Source organism: Nannospalax galili, unplaced genomic scaffold (genome assembly GCF_000622305.1).
Source record: "Nannospalax galili isolate Female #2095 unplaced genomic scaffold, S.galili_v1.0 scaffold291, whole genome shotgun sequence".
NCBI lineage: Eukaryota > Metazoa > Chordata > Mammalia > Rodentia > Spalacidae > Nannospalax > Nannospalax galili.
The window spans coordinates 2,753,615-2,770,203 of NW_008330588.1; the positions used below are offsets into that span (position 1 = coordinate 2,753,615).

General features: G+C 42.0%; 1 protein-coding gene across 3 annotated transcripts in view; it reads left to right on the top strand.

Moving 5' to 3' along the window:
* Positions 1-16,589, top strand: part of Xpo7 (exportin 7) — an 86,253-nt gene that overhangs the window by 65,242 nt on the left and 4,422 nt on the right. For 2 of the 3 annotated variants that reach the window (XM_029554670.1, XM_029554673.1), the window contains exons 17-26: positions 522-585; positions 969-1,077; positions 2,381-2,487; positions 6,222-6,310; positions 7,311-7,418; positions 11,518-11,600; positions 11,839-12,053; positions 12,181-12,319; positions 13,916-14,076; positions 15,387-15,485. In XM_029554670.1, the coding sequence (XP_029410530.1) occupies positions 522-585; positions 969-1,077; positions 2,381-2,487; positions 6,222-6,310; positions 7,311-7,418; positions 11,518-11,600; positions 11,839-12,053; positions 12,181-12,319; positions 13,916-14,076; positions 15,387-15,485 (1,174 nt within the window). Of the gene's footprint in view, positions 1-521; positions 586-968; positions 1,078-2,380; positions 2,488-6,221; positions 6,311-7,310; positions 7,419-11,517; positions 11,601-11,838; positions 12,054-12,180; positions 12,320-13,915; positions 14,077-15,374; positions 15,486-16,589 lie in introns of all 3 variants that reach the window. The other variant, XM_029554667.1, reaches the window with a different exon arrangement.

Sequence of the window (16,589 nt, forward strand, 5' to 3'; positions counted from 1 at the left end):
AAATAAAGCCTCTCAACTCTTGGGTGGGAACATCCAGGGTTTTTCACAGGAGTGACTTGCCTACCTCTTGACTTCGATATTGTCTGCTGTAAAGTTTGAATTGCTTTAAGACAGCTTTTCCTAATCTGGAGTCAGCAAGAGCAAGAAACTGTGACAGATTTCCTGGGTGACTTTTTTCTCAGTAAGAGGGGTTTATGTGTAGTACATAGTGGGCTCCTCAAGCAGAGCTTTAGGACATAAAGTCTGTCTTGGAACCCCTGCCAGAAGGAGCCGCTCTAGCTTAGTCACAATCCTAGGAGAATTGCTGGGTGGTGGCGATTTTCTTACAAGTGGGAGTTTAGTATGGTATTCTCTTACTGATCAGTTAAATGCTAAGAAAGAACACTTTTTCCTGTTTGGCAGTAGTAGACTCTTGTGGTTTAGAAAAATAAAATATCTAGATAAAGTATGCTTAATTCTAGACAGTTCTGCTTTAAAGAATCTGTGCCACACTTTCCTTGACCGTCTTGCTTTGTCCTTACATACAGCAGCGTAAGGAAGCTAGTGAAGCTTAGTGCGGTACAGTTCATGCTGAACAATCACACGGTGAGTGATGTTAGCCCTTCTCCCTGTCGGTTCTAGCCACCCACATATACTTCCTCAGTGAGATGCTTCAGAGGTCCTGGATGCTGCCACAGCAAAAGACTGATCCTGACTCCCACGATCACACTGCCAGATTACACTTATGTTATCAGCTGCTCTTTGGGGTCAGGATATCCTGAGCTATATTAAAGCCACCTACTACTGTATAAATTAGTAGTAGGTACCAACCATAATAATTTAAAAAATAAATAAAAACACTCTGATCCATTAGGAATGACCATGGAGCCATTAGTTTGAAAGGGCTCAGTAATTCTGAAATTACTGGCTTGCATTCTACCTCTAATGCATGTTTTTACCTTTTTAACTTGTTTTCTTTTTTTCAATAGAGCGAGCACTTTTCATTTTTGGGTATTAACAATCAGTCCAACCTGACAGACATGCGGTGTCGGACTACCTTCTACACAGCACTTGGGCGTCTCCTCATGGTGGATTTAGGTACTGCAATAAATCCTAGAGGCTCATGAAGTAATCTGGCACTGTTCTAAATTTTTTATTTGAGGACAGAGTACTAGGTATAGGGGAAGTCTCTGTTTCAACAGTAACAACCATGTAACATGCTGAAGTAACATTGTTTTCACCAGAAACACATCATTGTCCCTATAACTGGAACAGAAATGCAACCAAAGTTTTCATCTTGCTATGCAGTGGCTTTAAAATTCTCTTCAAGCTAGATACAGTGGTGCACACCAGTTATTCCAGCTGTTTGGGAGGCTAAGGCAGGAAGTCTGAGTTTGAGGCCAATTGGGACAATATAGTGAGACCCTTGTCTAAATAAATTTTTTTTTTTTAGTGTAAAGTTCTCTCTTCGTATACCACATCTGTAAAGTAAGAGAATTATTGAGATTTCTAAATGCATCCTTTTGGCCAAAACCACCTCCACCCCACAATGATAGGGAAACCTTCCCACCTGAGACAGTCAAAAGTTCTCTTATGTGGGTTTCTAGTACATATGAGCCAAGAGGCCTTAGTCACTGTAATAACATTGGTTGATGAGAGTGGCAGTTTTGGTTCAACTAATAATTGAAGCTCAGTGGTATCTATCATTGTGATTTTGAGCTATTTTAGTTTAATCCTACTAAAAAGACAGGAAACTTTCCAGGTTTATGAAAGATTACTAAGAAAAGTACACGTGAGTAAAGCCTCCAGAAGTACCTGTCAAATTTGAGTCTCACTTAGTTGTTACACAACAGCCTACGTCCTCTCTCAACTGACAAGTTCTCACCACCAAGGCAAAATAAACATCATGTAGTATCTACATGTGGGAATCTGACAACTCTCAGCTTTAGAAAGTTAGGGCTTCCCCACACTACTTTAAATTTTCTGCTTCTGGGAGGCTGGAGAGATGGCTCAGCGGTTAAGAACACTGGTGGTGCTTGCAGAAGACCCGGGTTCAAATCCCAGCACCCACATGGCAGCTAACAACTGTCTGTAACCCCAGTTCCAGGGGATCCTATGGCCTCTTCTGTCTTCTGTCCTCGGGCACTGCATGATGGGTACACTTACCTACATGCAGGCAGTACATTCATACACATAAAAATAATAAATAAAATATTTAGAAAAAAATTTTCTGCTTCTGGATATACAGTTTATCTTTTAGATCACTACTAATACCTGTTGGAATAATAAAGGGACCCCCTTGAGTTACCCTGGGGCCACCTCATCTTTCACCCCATCTTCTCAAGTATATACAGCTTGGACTTGATGGCATCAGAGTCATACCCAGGATTGTTCCTTGCAGGAGAAGATGAAGACCAGTACGAGCAGTTCATGCTTCCCCTCACAGCAGCATTTGAGGCTGTGGCCCAGATGTTCAGCGCCAACAGCTTCAATGAGCAAGAGGCAAAGGTGAGTCCTTCACCCACAAGCTGATCAGCTTCTGGTCAGAGGCAGTCCCTGGGAAAACCCAAGGAGTAGCACTGCCAGGTGCTAAAGAACTGGTAGAGTAATAAAGTCTCATTTTCATGTTCTTAAGTAGTGCTTAGGATTTTTCATGTATGCTTTCAGATGGATTAGCATAAAGATTGCCATTGCCTTTGAATCACTGCTGTATGTTAAATTTTGTCCCATTTTAATTCTTGATGCTATTAGTGATTTCACTTTTTTCTAGAGTAGTTCTACCAAATCAATTTTCTTAGCAAAAAGCTAACTAAAGCTGTTTTGTCTATTTTCTGCTTTATTCATTTCTGCTCTTATCTTTGTTGTTGTGTTTTCCTTGGAGTTACTTAATTCTTTTCCATTTTTCTTAGTGGACTCCTGTAAAACTTTTAAGTACTTCTAGACACATTATTCCACAATTTTTTGTTTGTTTGAACATTTTTTAGTTTTAAAAAACAGGCTTTACCACTTTAACTATTTTATGTGTATAAACAGTGTCAGATATTTCTTCATTGTCATAAAAAAGATTTTCAGGGGGCTGGAAAGATGGCTTAGCTGTTCAGAGCACTGGCTGCTCTTGCAGAGGACCTGGATTTGAATCCCAGCACCCACATGGCAGCTAAAACCATCCATAACTCCAATTCCAGGGGAACTGAAGCCCTCTTGGTAGAAGGAGAAAGCCAACTCAGACAAGTTGTCCTCTGCCGTACACTGTGACATGCATATGTTCACGTACATACATACAAAATAAATGAAAAAAATGTTAACTTTTTAATTTTTGAAAAATGTAAAAGCCTCTTAATTTCCATCTTCAAAACAGCAAGGTGGTCAGCAATACAACTCCGTTCAGTTTCCCCTTCATACTTAGGTTCTGGGGTCTGAGACAGGTGTCATCGAAAGGGGGAGAGGATTATTACAGAAAATACCAGTAACTTAGGCTGCAATATCAACCAGTATTAAGGACTTACTTAAGAGTATTAGTGAAGGTTGGGCATGGTGGCGCATGCCTTTAATCTCATCACTCGGGAGGCCTGGTCTACATAGTGAGTTCCAGGCCAGCTGGGGCTACAGGGAGACCCTGTCTCAAAAAGACCATGAATGAATGAATTAATGAATGAATATGAATGAATGGATGAATGAGTGAATATAAAGTACATAAGTAAATAAAGAGTATTAGTAATACCAGCTCTTTTCCCATTGCATTGGTTGTATACAAAGCAGTTATTATAATTACCCAAAAGAGCCACCTTGACCATGGACTACAGCAGCCACCAACTTTTCTGTCATGGCCCAGGTAACAAGTCTTTTAGATTGACCATATCACAAGACAAGGACCCGGAGACCATGGTCTAAGCTCAGAGAGAGCTGTTTGCTTAAAGGAGTAAAGGAGACTCTTACAGAAGTACAGTAGTTTTGCCAAACAAGTCAGCACCCTCAAGTATGGTACATTTTCAAGCAAATTAATGATTACTAGATTCTTTTTTTTTTTAAGTAGTCTTACTGTTGTTTAAGATGGCCAAGTAGAAATTCTGTTGAGAAAGAGAATATTAGATTATCCTGTAGGGGTTTTTTGTTCATTTTTAGTTGTGGGGTTTTTATTCATTTGCATATTTGTGGTGTATGTGTGTGTTCATTCACATGTGTCATGGTGTGCATGTGCATATAGAAGTCAAAGGACAACTTCATGGAGTCATTTCACTTCTTACCTCTTTATATGAGTTCCAGGGATCAAACTTGAGGCGTAGGCTTGCATAGAAAGTACTTTTACCTGCTAAGCAATCACACCAGTCCCAGATAATAGAGTCTTGATGCAAGCTATGCATTCTAATCTGAGAAGCAGCACAACCATGGGCAGATTGTTAGGCCACTTCAGCTCAGTTGTTTTTTCTGTAAAGTATAGCACTTTACAGCACTAAGGTTTAACATATCAGTTGTATTTCCAGGTATGCAACCCAGGGAACTGTACCATGTATACTCCCCTCCTCTTCCTCTTGGTAGAGCCTGTGTTTGACTTCCTTTAAGATAAAGCACTCTAGGGTTGGAGAGATGTTTCAGCAGTTAAGAGCACTGACTACTCTTACAGAGCCTAGTTTCAATTCCCATCACCCACATGGCCGCTAACCGCCATCCATTAACTCTAGGTCTAGGGGCTCTGATGCCTTCTTCTGACCTGCAGGCATTGCACAACACAGGTGCACTTACACACATGCAGGCAGGCAATACATTCATTCACATAAAATAAAAATAATAAATACAATTTTTAAAAAGATAACTAATGCCTCTTTTGCATTTTCTTCTTTGGGCTTTTTTTTTCCTACCTTTTGAAATGGGTTATTTTTCTTTCCTGATATTTACATATGATATCACTTTAAGTGTATGAGTGTTTTGCCTGCATATATGTAAGTGCACCTTGTGTGTTAGAACTGGAACTGGAGTTTCTGACAGTTGTGAACCACCATGTAGAGGCTGAGAACTGAACCCAGGTCTCAGCAAGAGTACCATGTGCTCTTAACTGATGAATCATCTCTCCGGTCCCCAACTTACCTTTTTAATATCTTAAAATTTTACCAGCCTCAAGTGCTTGCCAAGCATGCATGAGGTCATGGATTTGATCTCCAGCATGGAGAATAGAAGAGTTTGGTTTGTTTTGCTGTTTGTTTGGGGGATGGTTTTTGTTACTGTTTGGGGTCATTTGAGACAGGGTCTCCCTGTAGCTCCAGCTGACCTGGAACTCACCGTGTAGACCAGGCTGACCTCCATCTCAAGAGAGATCCATCTACCTCTGCTTCTCAAGTGTTTGAATTGGAGGTGTGCACCTCCACACCCAACTTTGTTTTTGCTATAATGAGCCATAATCCACATTATTTTTTATGAGTATAGAGTGTGTATCCCTTATCTGAAATGCTTGGGTGGGGGTATTTGAGATTTCAGTTTTTTTCCACATTTAAGCATATATATATGTGTGTGTGATAAGATATTTGAGAATGGGACCCAAGACTAAATAAAAATTTCATTTGTGCCAGGCATGGTGGCACATGCCTTTAATCCGAGCACTTGGGAGGCAGAGGGAGGAGGATCTTTGTGAATTTCAGGCCAGCTGGGACTACAGAGAGACTCTGTCTCAAAAAGACTAAAAAAAAAAAAAATTCATTTGCATTTCATATGTGCCTTGTACACATAGACTGAAGGTAATTTTATGCACTTAGTTTTGTTCATAAAGACTTTTCTTTTTGCAGTGCTGGGGATCAAAACACTGACCTAATAATTTTGCATGAAACACAATTTCATGGTGTGGCATTTTCTACTTGTTGGTGGCATACTGACACTCCATATATTTTGGTATTCTGGCACACTGGGTGTGGGATCAAAGACAAACACCTGGCATGTGTGAAGTCTTTGGTATAACCCTCAGTGCACACTCTTCTCGTACCCACACACAAACAAAGGCTTTGTATTTTGGAGCATTTTGGACTTCAGATTTTATTATGAGGTTACTCAACTTGCATTGCATATTAAACTTTCCAAAACTAATTTTCCAAGTGAAAAGATTGCATTCTAACCTGGAAGAGTTTGGTTGGGGAGAGGGGAGTATTTGTTGAACTGTTGAAAGGGAGAATTTGACTACAGATATGTGAAATTCCCACCAGACAGTTAAGGTTTTGGGTTTTCTTCTATTTTAATGTGTTTTCTACTTTCTGCTACAGCGAACTCTAGTTGGCCTCGTGAGAGACCTGAGAGGGATAGCATTCGCCTTCAATGCCAAGACCAGCTTCATGATGCTGTTTGAATGGATGTATCCAAACTCCCAGGAGGCGCATACTATACTAGCCATAATTGGAGTGTGACTGTAATGGGAGTAGGAAGGTGAAGAGGAAAGAGGAGTGGTGGGGCCAGAAGATGAGGGTTTTCCAAAAGGTCTGCTATTTCCTGTAAGCCACCATTGCAGTAGTCTCCTTTCACAGTGTTCCTTGTGATTAAGACAAAAGAGATTGTTTCTAGTTTCTCAGCTTGGTCCCAGATAAAAATTACAGTGAAACCAAGCACCATCATGGAACTGTTGCATGTGAATTTTACTACATTTGGAAAAGGTGCCCCATGGCTGTAATCCCAGCACTGAGGAGTCAAGAAATTATGATTTTGAGGCCAGCCTTGGGTACATAATAAGCCCCTCTCAAAGAAAGAAAAGAAGGGAGGGAGGAAAACATTTAAATCCACTTAAAAAAAAAAACTGGATATAGGAAGTCTTAAATTTACTGACTTAATAACCTTGAGTCAATCATCAAATCTAAGTGCTTATTCTCCAAGTTATTTAAAAAAAAAAAACAGTTGAGGGGCTGGAGAGGTGGCTCACCAGTTAAGAGCACTGACTACTCTTGCAGAGAACCCAGGTTTGATTCCCAGCACCCACGTGGCAGCTAACAACCGTCCTTAACTCCAGTTCCAGGGGAATCTGAAGCCCTCTTCTGACCTCTGCAGCATTGCACGACATGGGTGCACTCACATACATGCAAGCAGTACACTCATACACATAAAATAGAAATAGTAAAGTGGTAAAGTACTAATAAAAATATGTGATACATTATGCTCTTATAGGAAAGGCACTGTGGAAATTAAAGTGTATTATTTGATGCCTGTTATAGGTTAAAAGATACATTTTTCTAAACAGACAAATTCCCAGGGTTAGCAAGCATGAGACAGAAAAATAGAGAGCTATAATTTGAGTCTTCAACTAGCACTGAAAAAACTTCAAACTATCTGGATTCAGAATTTCTTCCTTAGCTCCTCATTTATAGATATCCCTCCTACATGCCAATTCTTCAGCGGGCAATTGAGCTCTGGTACCATGACCCAGCCTGCACCACACCTGTGCTCAAGCTGATGGCTGAATTAGTTCATAACAGGTAAGCAAGTGGGAAATGTTCAAAGGGCAGCTGCTTTGTTACTTGAGAAAACCCTAAGATGATTTGCTTTCCCAAGCTTTAGGCAGATTGTGGGTGATAAGATGCATTGCTCTCAAATTTAAAAACTTCCAAAATTTTGTATGTGTTCTTGCTTATTTGAAGAAAGTATATCACCAATCATACAAAGTCCTTGCTGTCCGCAGGAAATGTTACCTAATAAGAGTCTCAGGATATCCATTGTTTTGTTTTTTGAGACACGGTCAGTTAGCCCAGGCTGACCTCAAATTCAATATACAGCTGAGGATGAGCTTAAACTCCTTATCCTCCTACTTCATTTCCCAAGTGCTAGGATTACAGGCATGTGCCCCTGTGCCTGGTTTATCCAATGCTGGGGATGGAACCTGTGCTTCATGCGTGCTAGGAAGCAGTCTACCAACTGAGCTAGATCCCTGACCAGGGATCCATTTCTAATAAGGGGTAGACTTGGCAACCAGGATCGATTTTTTTTTTTTTTTTTTTTTATGTATATATGTATATTGCCTGCATGTAGGTAAGTGCACCCGTGTCATGCAATCCCCACAGAAGACAGAAGAGGCTGTCGGATCCCCTGGAACTGGAGTTACAGACAGCTGTTAGCTGCCATGTGGGTGCTGGGATTCAAACCTGGGTCTTCTGCAAGAACAGTCAATGTTCTTAACCGCTGAGCCGTCTCTCCAGCCCCGATCCCCCCCCCCACCCATTGTATACAAAAGTTATTTGGAATGGTGCCGTAGCCATCATATTTCATTTCAGAGTAAAGACATTCAATTACGTGTTTTAAAATACCTTTTCTTAACAAAGGTATGCCACATGGTGACTCATATCTATAATCCCAACACTCAAAAGATGCTGAGGCAGGAGGATTACCATGAGTTCAAGGTTAACCTAGGCTACCAGTGAGATCCTGTCTCACAAAACTAAAAGGAAGAGCAGGTAGGGTGGCACACGCCTTTAATTCCAGCACTTAAGAGTCAGAGGCAGGTAGATCTATCTGAGTTTAAAGCCAGCCTGGTCTACATAGCAAGTTCCAGGCCAGCCAGGGCTACAGTGTAAGACCCTGTCTCAAAGCGGGGTGGTGGGAGGGGGGCACAAGGCTGGAAAGGTGGCTCAGCAGTTAAGAGCATTGGCTGCTCTTGCAGAGGACCCAGGTTCAAATACCAGCACCCACATAGCAGCTAACAGTCATCCTTAATTCTAGTTCCAGGGTATCTGATGCCCTCTTCTTCCTCTGTGGGCATTGCACATGGGGGCACCTAGATACATGCAGGCAGTACACTGAAACACCAAAATAAAAATTTAAAGGGGCAGGGCCTGGGGAGATCGCTTAGTGGTTAAAGTGCTTGTTGTATAAACCTGGGGCCTGAATTTGGATCCCTAGCACCCACCTAAAATTTGGGTGGCAGTGCACATCTGTAACTCCAGGGCTGGGAAGGCAGAGAGGGCAAATTCTTGGGACTCACTGGCCAGTCAGTCTAGCCAAAATTTGAGCTCCAGGTTCATCAAGAGACTTTCTCTCAAAAAAAAAATGTGTAGAGTGATGGAACAAGACACCTGACGGCAATCTTTGGCCTCCAAACACATGGGTGAGTGCATATGTACACACAAATGCTCACACCATACTCACATGGAAAAATAGTTACTAGGTTAATTGTAGCTAGACCCATAAAGATTTACCACTAAGTTATAAAAATTCACAACAAATTTTAGATTTGCTTCACAATTTAGAATGAAAAGGCCAGTGGCTTAGCATTGCAGAGATTTCAGGTATGTTCATCAGTTTCTCGTGACACTGCTGAGAAATTTTTAAGCTAGTATAGTGAGGGAGTATGAAATACTCAGAAGCCATAACCTCCCATGAAGCCTCATTAGGGAGTTACTCATTCATAAGATAGGCCTGAGAGTGCTCAGTCTTTGCCTAGCAACTTCTTAGCTATTTTGAACAGAATCACTGTCCTCAGTTGATGTTACATGCAGTGAAAAAGACAATAAAAATGAGTGTATGCTGGGCATGGTGGCTCAAGCCTATAATCCCAGCAGTGCAGAAGCTGAGGTGGGTCGATTGCTATGAGTTCAAGGCTACATTGGGAGTACCAGGCCAGCCATGGCTACAGATTCAGACTCTTATCACCAAAAAAAAAAAAAAGTATAGAAAGTAATTTTTAGCAGTGATTAAGTGCTGTGAAAAAACAGAAGGTATTGGGGATGGAGAGTTGGCTCAGCAGTTAAAGAGCATTGGCTGTTCTTCCAGAGGACCTGAGCTCTGTTCCCAGTACCCACATACTGTCTAACAACCATCCTTAACTCCAGATCCAGGGGGTCCGGTGCCCTCTTCTGACCTCCACAGGCATTGTACAACATGGGTGCACTTACATGCAGGCAAAATATCCCTACACATAAATAGATATTTTTTAAAAACAGGTTATTAAAATTGAGGGGCAGTCGTTAGAGAAGATGGTATTTAAGCTGGGATCTGAATGACAAAGATAAAAAGTTGTTCTAAGCAGATGGCACTAGTGCAAATGTCCTAAGATAGCCTGAGCTTGCTGAGACTTGAGACAGAAAAATACCACTGTGACTGGAGCCTGGTGGGTATGCAGAGGCCATAGTGGAAGAAGTCAAATTGGTGGGCAGAGGTGCCAGTACCTTGAGCAGTGCTGAAGAATGGACATTTATCCTCACTACAGTGACAAGCTACAAGCATTTTATGCATGTTTGGAAATGAGCTTGGTTACATTGTTTAAAGGTGTCATTCTAGCTACTTGCTGTGTGTGAAAAATAAAAATTTATTTTTATTTTATGAGTGTTTTACTTACAGGTGTGTAAGTGTTCCCATGTGTGCACTGCTCACAGAGGCCAGAAGAAAGCATTGACTCCCCTGGAACTGGAGTTTTGGACAGGTGTCAGCTGCCATATGGTTGCTGGGAGCTAAACCCAGGACCTCTGCAAGAGCAGCCAGTCTTATTTTAGAGCTGCATCTTGATGAGTTTGATTGGATATGCAGGGGTATTGAAAAGCTTTCCTGAGTCTGAAGGCCTTAACTATGTGAATTGAGTGAAGCTTGCTCAAAGCACAGGGCCTAGAAAAGGTTCTCTGGCTCCATGAACTGCAAGGAACTCAAAACTAAGATTACCAAGATGGATGTATTCCTTCCCTGCCTGGTTTTTTAAAGTTAGAGCATTCCAAGTCCCTTTGTATTTTTTTCTTAGAAAGTGGTAGCAATGCTTGTGCCCCGCCCTCATTTGCCACCAAAGCCATACAGGTGAATGCAAATGAAGACCTGTGAATTAGACTAACAGGTGCCTGGTAGAAACTATACCTTAACAAAATTGAGAATTTTAGGGGTGGGAGAGATGGCTTAGCCGTTCAGAGCACTGGCTACTCTTGCAGAGGACCCAGGTTCAGTTCCCAGCATCCACATGGCGGCTGACAACCTCTGTAACTCCAGTTACAGGGGATCCAACATCCTCTTCTGACTTCTGTGGGCATTGCATGACATGGATACACTTAAATACATGCATACAAAAAAATCACATAAAAACAATAAATTAAAAATATTTCTTTTTAAAAACTGAGCATTTTAAAAGATTATCTAGGGCTGGAGAGATGGCTCAGTGGTTAAAAGCACTGGCTGCTCTCGCAGAGGACCTGGGTTCATTCCCAGCACCCACATGGCAGTTAACAACTGTCTAAAACTCTGGTTTCAGGGGATCTGGTGCACTCTTCTGACCTTTGAGGATACCAGGCACACACGTGGTATACATATGTATGTGCAGGCAGCATACACACATAAAATAATCTTTTTTTTTTTTTGAGAAACAAAGATTACTATCTTGTGGTTTGTTTGGGTTTGGGGGGTTTTTTCCTTTTTCTTTTAAATGTTTTCATTGTTTGATTAAGCAGCAGAACTTGAATCTAGCAGGTTGGGCTTCAAGAAATAAGCAACATCATTGGTTAAAATTTTTGTTTGTTCCCTCATTAGAATAAACTGTAATCTCAGTGCTGAACCTCTGATGGTGTACCAGTGAGAACCCAAAGTTGTCCTTCTGTGTTTTCTTCACAGATCTCAGCGACTCCAGTTTGATGTCTCATCCCCCAATGGCATCTTGCTTTTCCGAGAAACCAGCAAGATGATAACAATGTATGGTAGGTACTTTAGAGAGGTTTGCCCCTGGAAGTGCACAACAGTTTATGACCTCAGGCCACACCTAACAGTAGCCAGGACAACATTCCCATGGAATGCTGTGTTCCTTGTACATAGGTATTAGACGTCCCATTGTCACCAAAAGCCTGCTGGAATATATGTCCCTTTGGAATAGGAGGGTTTGGGTGATATAAAAACTGTGAACGTAGTTGAATGAATACTTCTTATATGTCTGTTCAGGCAATCGTATCCTGACGCTAGGAGAGGTGCCAAAGGATCAGGTCTATGCTTTGAAGCTTAAGGGCATCTCCATCTGCTTCTCCATGCTGAAGGCTGCTCTCAGTGGGAGTTATGTCAATTTTGGAGTCTTCCGTCTCTATGGAGATGATGCCCTGGACAATGCTCTACAGACCTTCATCAAGCTGCTCCTCTCTATTCCCCACAGTGACCTCCTGGTAAGCCCTAAGCCCCACTGGCAGCATTTTGTTTTCCCAACCAAAAGGAATTATTTTACTTAAGGCCTTCTATCTTCATGCTGAGGTACAAAATGATTCAGCTGAATTTTTTCCTTTTCTGCCACAGGATTACCCCAAACTCAGTCAGTCTTACTATTCACTACTGGAAGTCCTGACCCAGGACCATATGAATTTCATTGCAAGCCTGGAACCTCATGTCATCATGTATATTCTCTCTTCCATTTCTGAAGGACTTACTGCACTTGGTAAGCACCTGGGTTGGCTGATTTGTGCCACTTACCAGTGTTCAAAAACATCACTGCTTTGAGATACTGACCTTAACAACCAAGTAGAATATTCATGGTACGTTCTCATCCAGCAAATGCTTACTAATCCCCACGTAAGTACCACTGTGTACAGTGCTAACAATACAGTAACAACACATACTCCCTGTCCTTACAGAACTTTACATCAATGGGTGAAATAGTGCATGAGTAGAGAGACACCTGCTCTTCGCCAGATTTAGACCTTACATTGTAGGACATGGTTGGGTACAAAGAAGTAACTTAGCTCCTGGCCATGAGAAGATGGGGTCAGAGGAAGCCTGGCATCAGTGTGCATGTACAAGCTGAACAGGGTTCCCAGTAGCAGAAACAGCAAGCAGTAGCATTTATAGGCAAGAAGGAACCAGGAAATCCGGGTAGCTGATGAAAAGCATTATAGAGGAATGAATTGAAGCTGAGGAGTGAACAGAAACAAATGTGCAGATCAGGCAGAGTGCCTTTAGCCATATTGGGGTGTCTGAACTCTCTCTTCTGAGGGAAACAGAAGCTGTGGGTTGTATGCATGTAGACCATTCCCTGTTTTCCCATCCTTGTCTTATATGGTTCCCATCAACCGTTTGGTTTCTAACCTACTTCTCAGAAATTTTAGTAGGTCTGTATATTCAGAGAACAAAACATGTTTTTATATTAGACGGAGCAGTCATGATACACTGTAAATGTGCACTGAAAATCATTTTTTAATTATCTGTTGTGAACAGTCCACACCTCTCTGCCACTTCCATGACTCAGCCATTCTTCTTCCCAGGACAGAGCCGTATCTAGGACAGTCTAGTCAAGGTATCAGATGTTGCCATGGGACACTTTGTACAAACTGTCAGGTATCTCAGGAAGAAGAAATTGTTTATACCTTCAAGTGTTCTTCACTTAGCCCCGTAGCCTTTGCTAGTCAGCATTCATTCCATAGATTGTACTTCTGTGTCCCTTGGTGAAAAGCACAGGTGAATCTGTGACTCCCTCAATGCTTTAGAGATACACAAGCCAGTGCACACCCCATTCTAGGAAAGGTAGATGTTCACAGGCTGTAGAAAGCTGGATTTCACAATGCCCCTTCTCCCCCAGTAATTCAGAGCAGAGCATGGGCTCACATCTCAGTTCCTGAGTTTTAATCACAGCTCTCCAGTTCCTAGCGGTGTGGTCTTAAATGAGTTTTATTACCTCTCCAAACTGGTTTCCCTTTGGTCAAATGCCACACTTGCCTCCCAGAGTTCTCAAGAGCATAAATTAGAGACAATATTTATAAAGTGTTTCACAAAATATTTGGCACAAATGAAGCACTTGCCAACTGTAAATGATTTGAAATTATTTTTTAATGAAACAAAGACATGTGTCAAAAACACATTGAGCCAGTAAATGAATATGTATATTTTTTATCACCACACACTCAGTTTTAAATTCAACATTAGGCCTTGTTTATACTCCTAACTGGGTATTTAGGGGATCACAGCCAATGTTAATCTATATTTGCCCAGGTCACAATCAGCAGCTCAATATTCCTGCTCTTCCATATCTTTCTTTCAGACACCATGGTGTGTACAGGCTGCTGCTCCTGCCTGGACCATATCGTGACATACCTCTTCAAACAGCTGTCACGAAGCACCAAGAAGAGGACAACACCCCTGAACCAGGAGAGTGACCGCTTTCTGCATATCATGCAGCAGCATCCAGAGATGATCCAACAGGTCAGGAATCTGAGGGTTGAGAGACAGTGACAATGCCCTGCAGTAAAGAATGTCCACCAGAGAGGTGCATGAGCACTTGTTTCCATGAAAGTGCTTTCCTCCCTGAGAAGTGGAGCTTGAGTTAGCCATAGCCAGCTTTACCTATGGCTGTGTTATTTTCAAAGCAGGAACCAGAATGAAAGGCACAGCTAGGGACACAGCAATGGTAGAGCATTTTCTGGGATGCACAAGGCCCTGGTACTACAGAAAAATGCAAAACAGAAGAAAGCTAATGAACAACACAGAGATGAAACCATATACCTTGCTGCTATTTTATTAACAAAAATAAGATTTGAAGCAACTTTTTAAAAAATACTGAGGCTGGGCGTGGTGGCGCACGCCTTTAATCCCAGCAGTTGGGAGGCAGAGGCAGGCAGATCTCTGAGTTCAAGGCAGCCTGGTCTACATAGTGAGTTCCAGGACAGCTGGGGCTACAGAGAGACCCTGTCTCAAAAAGACCAAAATAAAAATAAAAATAAAAATACAACACTGAAATAGATAATGAGGTAGGATCAGTTCAGTAGAATTACTTATAGTTAAGCTGGTAGTATCTAAGCCCATCTCACAAATGACATTTCTCTTAAAATAGCAGTAATGTTATTCACAACTTCACCATATCCACAAACTGTCATAAAGCTGTCACCTCTGAGCCATGCCTGGAAATGATAGCACAGGGCACTTTTGCCTACTTAAATTTTGTTTGCTTCACCCCATCCTGTTCCTCATAAGTCAGAGTGAACTTGGAAGGGCCAGTAAGAAAATGGCTCACTGGGTTAAGGGGGTTGTGACCAAACCTGACAACCTGAGTTCAATCCCCAGGACCACATGGTTGGTGGAAGGAGAAAACTGAGTCCTGCAAGTTGTCCTATGACCTCCACATGTAGATACACACAAAATAAATAGATTTAAAAAAAAAAAAAAAAACTCAAGCTGGAGAGCTGACTCAGTGGCTAAGAGCACTGGCTGCTCTTGCAGAGGACCCAGGTTTGATTCCCAGCACCCACATGGCAGCTAACAACTGTCCATAACTCCAGTTCCAAGGGAATCTGACACCATCTTCTGACCTCCACAGGCATTGCACATCATGGGTACACTTACACATGCAGGCAATATACTCATACACATGAAAAAAAAAAAAAACTTGAAACAAAAGACAAAAATGAAGAAGCTTCACAGATATTTTGTCTTGTTTACACAGAAAAGGCCAGTTTGGAATCTGTCATCTTATCTTAGGTAGCCACACACTAACTAGATCACAGCCTTGCTTCCAGATGCTGTCCACGGTGCTGAACATTATCATCTTTGAAGACTGTAGGAATCAGTGGTCTATGTCTCGACCCCTGCTTGGCTTGATACTACTTAATGAAAAGGTAAGTGAGGGCTAGCAAGATAAAGGGGTAAAGGCACTTGCCACCAAGTTGTGACCTGAGTTCAAACCCCTTCCCCAAAACCCATATAAAAGAGAACTGACCTCAAACTGTCCTCTGACCTGTGTGTACACATACACACACAAAATAAAACGTTTATTTCTTCATTTATTTTTAAAGAAAGGAGACTGTAGAGATGGCTTAGTGGTTAAGAGCACTTGCTGTTCTTCAGAGGGACCTAAGTCTAGTTCCCAGCACCCATGTCAGGCAACTGCCTGTATCTTTAACTCCAAAGGACCCTGTGCCCTCTTCTGGCATTTTCAGGTACCCAGACACATAGAACTAGGTACATAGACAAATAAATAAAAAATCTTTTTAAGAAAAGGTAAGCAAGCCAACTTCCTGGTGCCAAGCCTAAGATTGATAAGGTGCTTAGCCTTCACTTGACTGTCACTTTCCAGGTACTGTGAAACGCTCAGAGAATACTTGACAAAAAGGGGAAAGTGACCACTGACTGAACATGTTCCCTTCTGCCTACCTGTTGGAAGTCCATACACATAGCCAGGCTGGGTGGCTGATGCATATAATCCTAGCACTTGTGAGGTAGAAGGAGGAGGATTAGAAGTCTAAGGTCATCCTCAGCTACAGTGAGTTTGAGACAAGCCTAGGCTTCATGAGACCCTATCTTTAAAAATAACAGCATTTGGGGATTCCCATGAAGGGTCTGAAGCCAGATGCAGTAACACAGCCTGCACTGGAGTGTTGGGAGGCAGAGGCAGGAGGGTCTAGGAGTTCAGGGTCATCTGTCAACTTCAGCTGCATGAGTTTGGAAACAGTCCAGCCTGACTCAAAAAAATATTTTTTTGGTCAGTGGAAAGAAGTAGGGATCAGGGAGTCTGGAACAATGACCTCTGAACTACTTTGAATTTAAAATTCCTGAGTTTTGTTTTTTTGTTTAGTTTTGTTTTGAGACAGGGTCTCTCTGTAGCCCCAGCTGGCCTGGAAAGCACTTTGTTCACCAGGCTGGCCTCAATCTCAGAGAGATCCACCTGCCTCTGCCTCTGCCTCCGCCTCCTGAGTGCCGGGATTAAAGGTGTGTGCCACCAT